General features: G+C 33.9%; 2 protein-coding genes across 2 annotated transcripts; one reads left to right on the top strand and one right to left on the bottom strand.

Annotated features, from left to right (window-relative positions):
* Positions 1-502: 502 nt before the first annotated feature.
* Positions 503-3365, bottom strand: LOC111496565 (probable ADP,ATP carrier protein At5g56450). Its single transcript, XM_023147043.1, has 2 exons — positions 2724-3365; positions 503-1493 (listed from the first exon to the last, which is right to left on the bottom strand). The coding sequence occupies exons 1-2, from the start codon at positions 3069-3071 to the stop codon at positions 864-866; spliced, it is 978 nt and encodes a 325-aa protein (XP_023002811.1). The 5' UTR covers positions 3072-3365; the 3' UTR covers positions 503-863.
* A 3718-nt stretch (positions 3366-7083) lies between these two features.
* LOC111496508 (zinc transporter 4, chloroplastic-like) lies at positions 7084-9082 on the top strand. Its single transcript, XM_023146969.1, has 4 exons — positions 7084-7319; positions 7394-7451; positions 7677-8383; positions 8450-9082. The coding sequence occupies exons 1-4, from the start codon at positions 7305-7307 to the stop codon at positions 8903-8905; spliced, it is 1236 nt and encodes a 411-aa protein (XP_023002737.1). The 5' UTR covers positions 7084-7304; the 3' UTR covers positions 8906-9082.
* The last annotated feature ends 6400 nt before the right edge of the window (positions 9083-15482 follow it).

Here is a 15482-nt window from a genome sequence, read left to right as displayed (position 1 = left end):
ATTTAATTGAGTTGTAACACTATTTTTTAGTTGGTGGGTTGACTTACCAAAAAAAAATCAACCTAATTTTCAATTTTTCAAAAATTAATTCAATCCAAATCTTAAAGATTAACTCAGCCACGCCTAACCTATCTTTGGATTAGCCACGTTCTCGCGTCATATGAACACAAGGCATTATGACTTGGGTAGTTTGAATTAACCCGTCCTTATGGTTTGGGTATGACTTGAGTAATTTGAATTAGCTCGTTCTTATGGTTTGGATAAGCCCTTATGACTTGGGTAGTTTAAATTAGCCCTATCCCGTCCTCTTATAGTTTGGGTATGACTTGAGTAATTTGAATTAGCTCGTCCTTATGGTTTGGATAGTTTGGATTAGCCAGTTCTCACATCATATCAACACCCTAATCTTACCCTTGTACTTCATAAATAATTTTGCTCGTATAACCGATAATCAATGAAATGAACTAAAGTAACATAATATTTAATTTTGTTTTTTTAAATAAAAAATCGCAACTTTACTGCTTTTTCTGTGTAAAGGAGAAGAATAAAGAGCTCTCCCAGTGCTCTGCCTGATCTGTTCTAACATGATTATTTTGTCAGTAAAGCATTATTCAAAGAACATACAAGAAAAAATCACGGAGATGAAACAGGAAACCAAGTTGCTTTCCTTCTATATCAGAATCTCTTCTTGTATTACTGTTTTTCTGTTGTTGATCTTGTGTTATCCTCGTTCGTGTGCTTGGCTCGAGACACAACGAGGCAAATGAATGGCTTAGGAACACTCTACACGACGATATCGAGCGTAAGCTCGTTCCCGAACTCACTCTACAAGAATTTTGCTAATTTCTAAAGACTATAACATACTACAACCCACCCCATTTCATGAATTTCTTCACCTCGTCATACAAAACTAGGATCGCTGCAGAACCTGTACTCCTGAACATGTTCGACACAGCGCCTCGATAGAACGAGCTAACCCCCTCCAATCGATAGATCTTCTTCCAGCAGTCCAGAGTGCTGTTGTACATTGGCTTATCCAACCCGGATTGCATCATCATCCGCCTTCGAACTGTATCGAATGGATACGATAACAATCCAGCAGACGTTGTGACCACTTGAGCAACCCCCCAACGCTTCCATAGTGCCAACTCTGATTTGGACTGTTCGACCAAAATCTCTTTCATCGTGTCGAAACCGCCAAAATAAAGGCCTCGGTGCACGACCATTCCTTGCAGAGAGGCTGGAAGTCCCCTGTAAATCCCTTGAATCCCATCCTTTTTGTATATGGTACCAAGGAAATGGCAGATGCCTCGAAACTGTCGGACATCAGTTCTTCCGATATCGGCAGCAAGACGAGTGTGTGCGATATCTAAAGGGTATATCAAAACTAGCGTCGAACAACCAGCAGCTGCCCCAGCAATAAAATTAGCTGATGAACCAGAAAGAAAATGACCATCTACAAATCCATTCCTTAACATTGCTTTATATAGATCCTGTGCAAAGAAACAACATTCAGAAACCATAAACCCACTTCAAGAATTCACCAGAAAAGCTGTTTGAATTACAGAATGTTCAGATACCAGCAAGTGCAACAACATCGAACGAGTTCTTAAATGAAAACGAGTATAAATAACGCAGAATGCCTACCAGAAAAGCTTACATCACAAATATACAGTGCACGTGCAAGAGATGTCCGTTTTACAAACAGAACGCAAGAAAACCTCGAGCACAATCTTTATGATTTGCTCATTTTCCACACCGAGCGATTTCTTGCAACGCTTAGAGTTATCAAAGGAGGTTAGAACTAAAATTTTAAGATACATCTCAGTTAAATGACAATGAATCAACTGATAGTTTGTTGAGGATTGTTCGGAGACAAGTCCTACATCGGCTAATTAAAGGGTTGATCATAGGTTTATAAGCAAGGAATACATCTCAATTGGAATGAAGCCTTTTGGGGAAACCAAAAGCAAAGCTACGAGAGCTTATGCTCAAAGTGGACAATATCCTACTATCGTGGAGGTTCGTAGTTCCTAACATGGTATTAGAGACATGTCCTTAACTTAGCCATGTCAATAGAATCCTCAAATGTCAAACAAACAAGTTATGAGCCTCGAAGGTAGTCAAGAGTGACTCAAGTGTCGAACGAAAGGTGTACTTTGTTCGAGGGCTCTAGAGAAGGAGTTGAGCCTCGATTAAGGGGAGGCTGTTTGAGGACTCCATAGGCCTTAGGGGAGGCTCTATAGTGTACTTTGCTCGAGAGGAGTACCACATCGGCTGGGTTAATCATGAGTTTATAAGTAAGGAATACATCTCCATTGGTATAAGGTCTTTTGAGTAAACCAAAAGCAAAGTCATGAGAGATTATACTCAAAACGGACAGTATCATACCATTGTGGAAGTTCGTGGTTCCTAACACTATCATCAACAACCGACATAACTAGACTTTGACAATGCATTAACATTTGTAGCTTCTGGCTGTTCTCAGAGCCTATCTGTTTTACAACTTCTAGTTCCTACTGATTCACCATATTCCAGTTCAGCCATGAGAACTAAAACATTAAATGCATCATAATTCTTAAAACTCTATCAAGAACAAGAACACAAGAAAAAGTAAACCAATCAATTCCCCTTCACATTCGGCATAGATTCAGGAAGAACAAGTTGTGTAAGTATGAACTAATATCAAACATATCAGAAAACAAGAACAAATTTGGAGATACCTTGAGAGAAAAATTTAGGGCAACTGAAGGGTAATAACGAAGAACACTACTTCCATTGCCTCTCCACAAAGAAAGAATACCTTCTTCCCTAACGGTGCGAAAAATACAATCGAACATACCCTTGAATCTCCTTCGCCCAGCCCCAACAATGGCCAGATTGCTCTCTTGAGTCTGTAAAAGAAGCTTGGTCCTCTCGATTGGGGCAACGATTGTGTGCACTACTCCGCCCATGACTGCCCCAGCCAACAAATCTCGATGGAAATTCGTCAGCCAATTGTACGCCGGCGGTGAAATCGGAAGCGATCTTGAATCCCTCGTTTCAAGATCATCGTCATCCTCTACACGCATTCCTCAAAACCCCTCTTCCTCGATCGATTACACGATGAACCAGAAATCAAAGATTTCCCAATTTATGGATTCTTCCAACAAGAGGAATGAAAGAAAAAACTAAGAACAGATAATTTATTCTCAAATCACCTCGGATTTCAAACGAGGGTATTTGAAATGGGTGCCGAAGATTGAACTTGATGGGATGGTCAGAGAAACCGACGGCTCTGATTGGTTCTGGATTTTGATCCTTCTTATCTAATCTACGTAATTCCCTCTCACGAACCCATTGATTTTGTTTTGGAAAATAAAGGATGAACTCATCTTTTTGGATTAAATTTGAAGGCTTCATAAATGGATAACGAGGCTGAGTGGTTTTCTTGGTTGACCCAATCACTGATGTACTTAGTTAAAAGAAATACGTACCATTATTCTCCGATCAAATATCGAATCAAATCAACTAACTCAATTATCCCTATTAGAATTCTTTCCTTCCTGTGAAAATAAAACAAAAGGTTCGAGCAGATTTAGTTTCAAGCTTGGAGGAGGTATGTCATTTGAAAAGAGTATGTTACATTTTTTTTTTTTTATTAAATGATATTAATTTGGTTAAATGAGTGACACCCGCGTAAGCCAGTAAGGTAAGTGGCCTTAGTATTCACATGATTATATTTGATGTTGACATGTGCCTTTTGGTTCTCCACGTGTCATATATATCGATATGTGTGAATTGTTTATGGATTGATATGCTTATGATATGATATGTATATAGTATGACAACACTTACAGTCCAATGTGTTTAATAATATGTTTGAGGTAGGATACGAGAATGATGCACTAAATGTAATGTAATGATATGAGTAAGATATGCTCATGAAAGATTAATGTTAGGTCATGTATCGAAGTACTATGGATATGAGAGATTGATAAAAGAGATATGGTCACTATCGATTAATAAAAGAATATGGTTAAGTTATGGGTAGAAAGGGATAATGTTATGATAGATTGATAGAATGACAGCATTAGGATACGTTCCTGTAACGATATGACTGTTGATAGGTATAAGAACGTTAAGGATATGATAAGTTAGTGAACGATATGGCCACAAAATGTTTACGTTATGATATGATTATGATATGACATGTGAATGACGGATATATATATATATATATATATATATTGTGATATGATATGAAACATGTTATGGTACGAGATATGTGATAAATTGACATGTTTATGATATGATATATTGTAATGTCATATGTTATGGTATGATATGTATACCATGAAAATTGTTATGTCTTGAAGCATGAAATGTTATGATATGATATATTTATGTAATTTGAATGATATGATTGACATGCAAAACGACGAACTAGCATGAAATACAACCCCAATGTATGCATGAAAGATATGATATATGATATGAAAAACGATATGATATGCACAGAATGCTAGCTAGCGGTTGTAGTAAACGAAAATTAAAAAATGTTGGGACCTCAAGTATTATTGTGTGCTTATGCATTGGGGGATATCCCTTACCCTTCACGATAGTACAGACATGTATGTTACGAGACAGAAAAACAATCATTGGTTATCATAATGCTGCGATGACCAAGCAGGAGAACGATCATTATGTTTAACCTAATGCTGTAGTGACGGTTACTAATTCTAACGGGTGTTCGGCCTAAGAAGCTACTAGAGTATGCTTGCTTGACAAGAAAAGTGGCTCAGCGGTGTGCGAACTGACTGGTGAGTCCATACTCGCACATATGGACTGTGTGTAAAGTATATGGTACACATCCAAGTTACTCGTTAGATATGCAAATCATTATATGTCTAATCAAATGAAAAATCAAAAGACGTTGGTAGATAATTACTTTAGGTAATGTTTCCATCAAAATGTTTCCATCACACCCGTGTGACTACGGTAATAATTATGAACAATCAAACTGCAATTAAAATCAATTGGAAATCAGAGGCCAAGGGGCCATTCCCTTGACTCGTACCGATTAGAATCTGACCCCACGAGAAATTCAGCAAAAGGCTGCCGAATTGGCCTATTTCTTGCGTGTACCAATTGAAGTTTTTTGAGTCGCACACTGACTTTCGTTGTGCGGGAGACTGGAGAATGGGTCGAGTAAACTCCCCCGGGCCCCCTTCCTAGCTTATTCTTCTCTTTCTTCGGCAGGCAGGATCGAATTCTTCCAATAATTGCGAATTTCCGCTTTTAAAAGGCGTACAGTACTTTTGTGTTAAATGGTGATATTGTTCCTCCATTGGAAAAGCCCATTTATTCCAATGGCTTATCTCGAAGTCTTGGAATTAGCTCGCTAACGCAAGGCTAGAAAGCCAACAAAGAAGCAAGGCGAAGTGGAGCTCATCTATTGAAGGAATAGGACTCCCGGGCAGATCAGGTACAAGCTCCCGACTGAACTCCAGTCACTAGCCCTGCCTTCGGCATCCCCCACCTTGCGGTTAAGGAAATTCAGTCAATTCCTTGAGAGCTGAAGTCAAGCCCTTTGTCTCAAAAAGAATGATCTCGATCTTCTTCTCTAAATATTCTTTATTTTGATATTGATAGGGATCCCCATTCATTCCGTCATTCCCCCCGAAAGGTCTCGGGTACGATTTTAGCCGCATCTATAGCACCCAGTCTCGACTCCTTATTCATTCGAGAGAGAGAGTTTACGGAACTGGCTTTCATCTCTCAAAACCCCATCACCATATCCCAAGACAGTGAGTCATAGACTTTCTTTGTGTATGACCACTTATATAGGTGGCTATGATGGTGGTCGTATATAACTAATATCTAACAACAATCAATTAGTAATCACCACTAGAAAGTAGCTACGGTGGTGTTTGTGAATAACCAATGTCAAACCACCACTCGAAGGTAGCTATGGTGGTGATCGTGAGTAACCAATATCGAACCACCACCAATTAGTCACTAAAATTTTAAAAACATAATTATTTTCCTACCATTTTACCAAATTTAATTTATGGATTTTAAATAATTTTGTAATGAATAATTTTAACTTTTTAACATATGAGATCTTAATAAATTCAATAATATTTTTTATTATGTTTAATCTAATTTTTTAAAAAGTTTTATTAACACTTTTCAACTATTAAAAAAATAAATAAATAAAAATTATTCATAACAGGTTTAAAAAGTATTCATCACATTTTTAAACTGGCATATTAATACTTTTAAGCTTTATAAATAAAAATTTTAAAAAGTTTTTAAGTATGGACCACAATCGTCTATCTACACGTCATATAATATTTCCAAACTTTTTTATTTTTTATTTTTTATTACTAAAAGTTTAACGACATTAAACTCTACCAACACCTTATAAATGCACGCATAACTAATTATTTATTTTTGGGTGGATTAAAATTTAGAGGAATTATATTTTATTAATTTATTTCAAAACTTAGGTTAATTTTATAAAAAAGACTGAAAATATACTAAAAAAACATTTCTGCTCTCTTTGGTGAATGACTAAATTTATTTAGAATTGTATGTAGTTTAGGTTGATGTAGAATCATCTTGGTTGTGGAGTGATTGAAATTTCAAACCAGTGTTCTTTGATCAACAATAATCATTTAAGCTAGATATAACCGATCTTGCTTGTGGAGCGATTCGAATCTGGTTTCCTTGAAATATTCGATCAATAAGGTAATTCGAATCTTGGTCATGGTGGAGCTTTAGTTGTTTTTGATAAAAAATAATTATAAGAAACAATTTAAATTTAAAAATTGAAATTGAAAGTGATAAAATAAGCAGAAAGTAAGTTGTGACCATAGGCCCAAATTAGAAGGTCCAAAAATAATAATTAAAAAATTTGTTAGGGAAGAGAGAGAAATGAATTAAAAATAAATAAATTTATTTAAAAAAGAAAAAGTGAGAGAAAGAGAGAGAGAGAGAGAGAGAGAGAGATGAAGGGCAAAAAGGGAATGAAATAAAAATGCAAAAGGAGGGCGTTAAGAGTGTCGACACTATCGGCCTCATTGTTAAGCAAGAAGTCATAACTGTAGCTCATGCCTCTGCGTCTGCCCTCCATTTCATTCCATTATGTCGACACTCTTCTCTCTTCCCTTCTCCCCCATTTCTCACCTTCTTTCTCTCTTCTCCTCCTTCTCCGATCGCTCGCTGCCGCTTCTCTTTTATAAACTCTTCAAACAATCCCCCTTCCATCCTCATTCCATTTCCGGCGCCGTTTCTTTTCACCATTTTAATCTATTCTCATGCTGTTCTTCGAGGTTCCAATCCCACCCCATTCTTCCCTCTTTGGTTTCTCTGATTTCTCCTCGTTTATATGTTTTCTGTTCTTCAGGATTTGTGGCAGATGCTCTGGTTTGAAGGTTTCCAAGATCAAACTCGACTTCTCTCTGGTAATTTCTCCATTCTCGTTTGTTTTCGCCTTAATTCGTCTATTCCGCTTCCAATTGAACTGAGTCTTTCTGAATTTTGTGGATTCCTAATTTCTTGGAGTTTCTGTATTCTTGTTATTTATGGATTAATTTATTGATTCTTCGTTTCTAGGTTTTAGTTAGATTAGGTTTGTGTAATTGATTTCTAATCTGTGGAATTTTCGTTCTCCATTTGTAATCAAACAGAGTCCATTGTACGGACCGTATCCGAATCAATGGGCAATTCATCCTGTAGTGTATCTGAGTTAGAACTCTGTAGAGATGATTCGGCAGCGCTTAATTTCAAATTAATCGCCATTGCCTCGATTCTCACATCGGGAGTTTTCGGAATTGCCATTCCGTTATTCGGCAGACATCGCCGGTTTCTCAAAACGGATGGCAATCTCTTTGTAGCGACTAAGGCGTTTGCTGCCGGCGTGATTCTTGCGACGGCGTTTGTTCATATGCTTCCCGATGGATCGAAAGCTCTCTCCGATCCGTGCTTGCCGGAATTTCCCTGGTCGAAATTCCCTTTCTCTGGATTCTTCGCGATGATGGCGTCGCTTTTGACGCTCCTTGTCGATTTCGTCGGAACTCAGTATTACGAGAGGAAACAGGGGCAGATTCGATTGAAAGAAGAAACGAATCGGGTCGGGTCGGGTTTGGATCACGGGTTGGAGGCTGGGATTCTCCCGGCCGCCGATTCGAACGTGAAAGTGTTCGGCGAAGAGGATGGCGGCGGGATGCACATCGTCGGAATGCATGCACACGCCGCGCAACACCGCCATAGTCATCCGCAGGGGAAAGAGGCATGTGACGGGCACGTGACACTCCATGATCATGCCCATGGTCATTCTCATGGGCTCGACGGCGACGATGACGAAAGCGGTGTACGACATGTCGTTGTTTCCCAGGTAATCCATTTATCTTCTCGATTAATGAAAATTCCCGAATATTGACGTCATTATTCTATGGGACAGATTTTGGAGCTTGGAATAGTGTCGCATTCAGTGATAATTGGGCTGTCTCTGGGAGTGTCCCACAGCCCATGTACTATAAGACCCTTAATTGCAGCTCTCTCGTTCCATCAATTCTTTGAAGGCTTTGCTCTTGGTGGCTGCATCTCCCAGGCTCAGTTCAACACCCTCTCAACCTCCCTCATGGCTGTGTTCTTCGCCGCCACCACGCCCGTTGGGATTGCCATCGGTGCGGCGATCTCCTCCACCTACAACCCGAACAGCACCGGAGCGTTGGTTGCCGAAGGCATTTTGGACTCTCTATCAGCTGGGATTCTGGTGTATATGGCTTTGGTTGATTTGATCGCTGCTGACTTTCTTAGCAAGAGAATGAGCTGCAATTTTCGACTCCAAATTGTTTCGTATTGTACACTCTTTCTCGGTGCGGGATTGATGTCGTTGCTCGCGCTATGGGCTTGATCATAAGTTCTATTTGTTTTTTCGTCAGGAAATTGTTTTTTTCAACATTGTTAGGAGGAAGAAATGGAAAGAGATAGATGATGTTAGGGAATTAATGGTTTTCGTAAGGGTATGTACACCCCGAAATCCCTTTTGGAATTCGACAAAAATGCATCAACTGACATAATGTCGTAACTAGTTGAGTTATCGACAAAAATGCATCAACTGACATAATGTCGTAACTAGTTGAGTTATCGACAAAAATGCATCAACTGGCATAATGTCGTAACTAGTTGAGTTATCTAACTAGTTGAGTTATGGTACGTGATATTGTAAGTTAATAATAAATTTGGTTTTCAAACTTTTAAACTTTTGGTACTAGCTTGCACGTCGTCTAGACATGGATAATAACGTTTAGACCACATGGGTAAGTTGACCTCTTTGATGATTGGAGTTTGTTTATCTCTAATAAAAAATTTTAAGCCTAAATGGCATTATGAGCATATCCGTAATTACTAATCTTGTGGTTGCGGTATTTGTTTTAGTATATCTATTTTATAACTAGCGTTTTGAATGTTTTAGTATATCTATTTTATGACTAACGTTTTGAAAATGAACTAAAATCTTTCTTATAAGATACAATAGTCGAGAATGAGCTTATTCAATTGTTCGTGCATGGCCTCATTTGCAAATCATGTGTAAATTCTTTCTTAGATTGGTTTAAAATATGTTGGATCATTCTTTCCTTTTGATAGTGTTGGATCCACTCGACTTTAAAGGCCCTATTATGGTGAACATGGACTCATCAAAACCCATATTCGTATCCATTATTCTTTTCGTTAATGTCATAGTACACATGAGTCATGTATGCATAGTACTCATCAGGACTTTCATCTTGCATCATCATAATATAGTATAATCTATAACATGGCGTCACATGGCATGGCATGACATGACATGACATTACATACCTAGCATTTTGTATCATAACCTAGTATTATGTATCATGGCATAATAGAACATTGCATACATACATAACATAGCATCACAAGTCATCACATAGCATATATAAGCATAGCATAATATTATGACGCATGAAAGGGCCACGGTACATGCATTGTCATATATCATACAATTCTTCCAACCATTGAAGTCACCTACCTGTTCGGCCTTGGTCGAACTCTCTAACTATTTTATAGCTACTTCGAGATTGTCCTTCAATCGTTCACTTTAAACCTATACATGCCCATATTACACCCTAAGGAAAAATTATTAAACTTAGTTTACCCAAACATATTGATTATTCCCAAGTTTTTAGCTCAACAATAATTAATTTGAGTACACATGAGCCTTACCAACCTCAAACTCCCTCAATAATGTGAAAAACAGGTCTGAGAGAATCGAAAACGTAAGATTTAGATTACCTTATTAATCGAACATCTCAAGACAAGAACACTTGTTTGAAATAATCAAGTTAAGTTCGAATAATTCTAAGCATATAACCTTAAACTACATAGAATTGCAAAGAAATTTAGTCATCCAAATTTTGTAACCATCTAAAAATAAATGAAGTTTGATTATTTTTTAACGTGACATGAATAGTAACATCTTATAAACATTTGAACAACATTCTCTTCGCCACATCTTTGAATTTTATATTCCATGATTGAGATATCTTTATTCATATCATGAAGTTAGGAATATAATGTTCACACAATGAAATTTACTTATTCCTATTATAAAGAATACCGATTCCATGAGTTAAACAATGAGGTCTTATCCTTACAGAGTGATTTAATTTATAATTTGATCATAAACAAATCGTCCATTATATAATCAATTGTATTTAAGGTACAAGATGTAATTAACGGTATAAAACGGCTCTTGGGTTCGTGCTAATCTTGGTATGGAAGTTATGCATGAACGTTGGAATCAATTTTCATATAAATTGAAGAATTCTTTCTGCGTCCGAAGCAGATTGTAAAGAAAGGTTAGCCTACCCTATTTTTTGGGCTATTTTCGTCCATTTGGGAGGTTCCGCCCGAAAGAGTTTGGGATTCAATCGTTTGGTCTATCTCTTCGATTGATAGTATCTTCCACAATATCTAAACCGAACCCTTAACCCACATAGTAATTAAATATAATAATATAATTTGTCTATTTATAGTAAAATGATTATTGATAATAAACTTTTTTAATCAGTTAACTTTACCATTTATAGGTTCATATGACTCAATTGGTAGCTCATTTATTTATTTATTTATTATTATTTTATTTTAGTAATTATTTAATCATCATTGAAGGATTTATTGAGTTAATTTTGGATAGAATATTATTGTTTTTTTAAAAAAAAATATTTAATACTTATTTATTCATTCATTTCTATTTAGATCTGTGTTTATTTTTTAATTTGTCCATAAATTAGTTAAAGCCGTTCAAATATTTTAATATACATATAGTTTGAATTAAAAAAGACATAATGTTTTTAATATTAAGCACGTGCGTAATATAAATAAATATTAACATAATTGCACATTTTTATTTAAGTACAAAATAAATTGTTAATTTATCTTTTAACATGTGCATGCATGTGATGTTATTATTTTCAAGTTAATTATTTTTTTTAGTTTAATCTAATTGTTCGGGATGTAAATTTTTTTATGGCTTAACGTTATAATAAAGACGGTTTGACATTCCAAGCTATTTAGTATGGTGTTCGTTGGTTGAATTTAGATCAGGATATTTGTTCGAGTTGTAAAATTTTTCAACCTATAAAATTGTAATTCAATATTGAATCTAACCCAAAGCAATCATCGAATCCCGTTTAACTCAATCTAATATTTAGAAACTTGTGAATGGCAACTCAGTCCATAAAGTTTTTCATTTATTTGAACCCATCCAACTCAAACACACGGTAAAGGTTAAGTTGGGATGATCAGATTTTTTAACACCTCTATTATTTAGATGATTATTGATCAAGACCAAATTTAAAGCTTACTAGTCAAGGCGGCTAGGCCGAAGGTAAGAATGGACTGTTTAACGAATGTTGGTTGGCTATGACAAGAAGTCAACTAATATCAATCATTCAAATTAGATTTATCGTTGAATGAACTGTGTTGAGACTCAAACAATTAGGGGTGTACATTGAACTCGATAATCCAAACCAACCCAACCCGAATTATAGGGATTGAATTGGGTTAATTTTCTAAACTCAAATATCAATTCGAGTTTCGAGTTCATTAGACAACCAAACAAATTTGGTCTTATTATTAAATATTATTATATTTTGTTTCTTTTATATTATTTTATTAATTTATTTATTTTTGTTAAATATTAATTCCTTTTATATTATATTATTTATTTTTTATAATTAAACGTTATTTTGTTTAATTTCTTTATATTATTTTATTAATTTATTTACTGCAACAAATATCATTTTTTTTATTTCATAAATCTATCTTTTAAAATAAAATAAAAAAATCTCAAACATTTCATAATATATTTAAACACGTTACTTATAATAGGAATAAACTAATCGACAAGTATTTATATTTTTCATATTATTTTTAAATATATTAGATATATTCGGGATAAAATTATCGTATATTTTATATTATTTATAATATAAATAAACTATCAAACAACCCTTAAAGTAAATTTATAATCAAATAATACTCTCTCCATTAGTACGAGGTCAGCACCTATTAAATTTATAAAAATACAAACTTTTAAAAGTTTGAATATCATACTTATTTAAAAAATACCATTCAATTTTTAAAATTTTCATTTATACCAACTTTTTTATAAACTTTTTAAAAGAACTTTTTTAAAAAATATATATTAAGTGTACATTTCATTCGTTTTATATAAAAAGCACACCTTTTAACCTTTTTAAATTCTTAACCTTTATTGAATTGAATTTTTTTTTATATAAAAAATTTAACTTTAAAAAAATATATTTATCAGTGCTAACCGTAAATATATTTCTTTAACTTTTTTTAGTGGAAAGGTGTTAGTGAAACTTTTTAAGGATATTTTAAAACAAATCACATTAACGATAAGGGTATTATTGAAACTTTTGAAAATTTATGATTATTTTTTTAGATAAATTGACTGTACATTATTATTAACTTTTGGTAGTACATCAAACACGTAGCTTAATGAAGCTATTACGATATGGATGGAAATACATGCTTTACAAGATAGGGTCTCGAGATATATCTCTCCAAAAAAATCGCTAGGGTTCTTCATATATATATATATATATATATATATATATATATATATATATGTCTTTTAAGAAAGATAAGGATATGCAAATAATGGCTAAAAAAGAATATTCCATCTCATATTTGGATTCACACTATATTTTTTTTAAAAAAAAAAATTCCCACCAATTAAAAAAGCACAACTTGGAAGATAAAAAGTCCCCACACCCTCTTGCATCAATCCCACACCATTCAATTTTATTATTTTCTTCTTTTAATTAATAAACCTTGATTTTTCATGTTATGATGATAATGAAATTAAATAGTGGAATTTTGTCCACAACCATTATTATTATTATTTAAAAAAATAATAATATTTCAACACTAACGAAAAAAATATATCCCACATTTGTCAAAATAAAGCGATGCTCGATGTTACGTCATATAAATAAAATTAAGACATTTTGAATATCGTTTTAAGTTTTTGGTGACTGTCTACCTATAGAAATGTACGGGTTTTATGATAACTATCTGTTATATAATTAGACGAGCTATGTTAATTAGTTCTGTGCTTATACATTAAATTAGATTATATTTAATAGTTTTTATTGAGTTATGCTCATGTTGACGAACAGAGATTAAACTTAATCTTACATAGAGTATTAAATGTCCTAGGAGTGTTTAGAAAATCCGATAACTCAAAAATTTTGATCAATCTGACTTAAACCGTATGGGTTGAGTTAGGTTTGAGTTCAAATAAATAAATATTTTATAAATTGAATTAGTTCATGATTTTTCTTAAAATTAAATTTTGAAACTAAATTTTTAAATTTTAATTAAATATTTAAAAATAAATAAATAGACATTACTTATATAATTTTTTTTACCATTAATAAATAATTTAGCTAATTCAATAATTAGTATAAATGATTTTTAATAAATTTAATTAAATATATCCCAATAATAAAAGTAAGGGCAAAAATAAATCTTAATTTTGTGAGTATACAAAAAGCATAGAAATAATATATTCTCAATTATTTAAACATAAACTATTATATTTATTATTTATTCTCGCTTTTATTTAAGTCAATGTTTTAAATTTAAAAAATTCGATAAATTCTCGTAATAGAATAATGCTTCATTTTTATAAAAAAGATTAATAAATATTTATTGATTCGCGCAAATAAATTAAAGGTGGCAAAAAAATATATTAAGAATATTTAAATAATTATAATTAAGCTTTTGAGAATGGTTCCCATTTATATCACAAACAAAAATGCATCCCAATCAGCTCCCTCTTGCATTTTCACATAAATTTTTGTTTGTATTTAAATTGAGGTTGGATTTGAAGATGAGCCAATTGAGAAGGAGAATTTGCCAACAAAATCAAAACCCCGAGTCGGGATTCAGTTTTATGTTCTCAAATTGGTTCGAATGAAACGTTCGTTATTCTAATATATTTTTTAATTAAAATATATATGATATGAACCAATACACGTGCAAATGTGGGTAAAAATACAGTAAAAAAGTATTTGTAGTTTATTTTCTTGTTCAGGTAAATCAGGCCTTAAATTTCGAGACCAATACACGTGCAAATGTGGTAAAAATACAGTAAAAAAGTGTTTGTAATTTATTTTCTTGTTTAGGTAAATCAGGCCTTAAATTTCGAGACCATAAGTGATATACCACTCTCGAAGAGTTAGAATTATAACCTTGTTTCTAGACCTACGGGGCCAAGAGATAGTCTCAGGTAGACGGTTTCTATGGGGTGTAGGACTAACTTCCCAAAAGGTAATTAAGGTGTGCAAAAGTTTCCTCGGGCTAGATTAATTCTAACCTTATATCAAGACCTACAGACTAAGGGAGAGTCTCGGGTAGATAGTTTCTATGGGTTGTAGGCCTCCCAAAAGGTAACGGAGGCATGCAAGGGTTTTCTCGAGCCAAACGGAAGTATAATCCTACTCGAGAAACCATTTTGGGGTTTTTTTTTTAATATTTTAGATCTAAAAATCTCGTTTTTATAATTTTACACGAACAAGATTTAAATTCTTAATTTAAAGAATATATATATATATATATATTAAAAAAAAATTGTTACCATTTTTATCTTCTCCAATCTTAAAATCTGGGAAGGAAACTGGAGATCCATTAAAACATGATCCCTTCGGCAATTCATTCTGTTCCATTCATTCCTCAACCCGATCCTGTTCTTACTTTGGTTGGCTGTGATTTCCTCTCATCAAAATATTCCTTTTTTTTTTTCTTTAAAATTCCAAATAATTCAAAAAAATCAGTATGGAAAGCTCCCCCCTGCCGCAAAAGGACACCAATTTTGTATTAATACTCGCTTTTCTTGCTCATGGAAAAGAGTGAACTCCCCCCCCCCCCCC

The sequence above is a fragment of the Cucurbita maxima genome, unplaced genomic scaffold (assembly GCF_002738345.1).
Source record: "Cucurbita maxima cultivar Rimu unplaced genomic scaffold, Cmax_1.0 Cma_Scf00022, whole genome shotgun sequence".
NCBI classification, from domain to species: domain Eukaryota; kingdom Viridiplantae; phylum Streptophyta; class Magnoliopsida; order Cucurbitales; family Cucurbitaceae; genus Cucurbita; species Cucurbita maxima.
The sequence above is the reverse complement of the archived record's forward strand: the minus strand, read 5'-3'. Positions and strand labels throughout refer to the sequence as shown.

Coding starts and splice junctions, on each gene's coding strand:
- LOC111496565 (XM_023147043.1), bottom strand. CDS start 3,071: ATGCGTGTAGAGGATGACGATGATCTTGAAACGAGGGATTCAAGATCG. Junction 1,494..2,723: donor CCCTAAATTTTTCTCTCAAG/GTATCTCCAAAT, acceptor TTCTTTGCACAG/GATCTATATAAAGCAATGTT.
- LOC111496508 (XM_023146969.1), top strand. Junction 7,452..7,676: donor TCAAACTCGACTTCTCTCTG/GTAATTTCTCCA, acceptor GTAATCAAACAG/AGTCCATTGTACGGACCGTA. Junction 8,384..8,449: donor GACATGTCGTTGTTTCCCAG/GTAATCCATTTA, acceptor TCTATGGGACAG/ATTTTGGAGCTTGGAATAGT.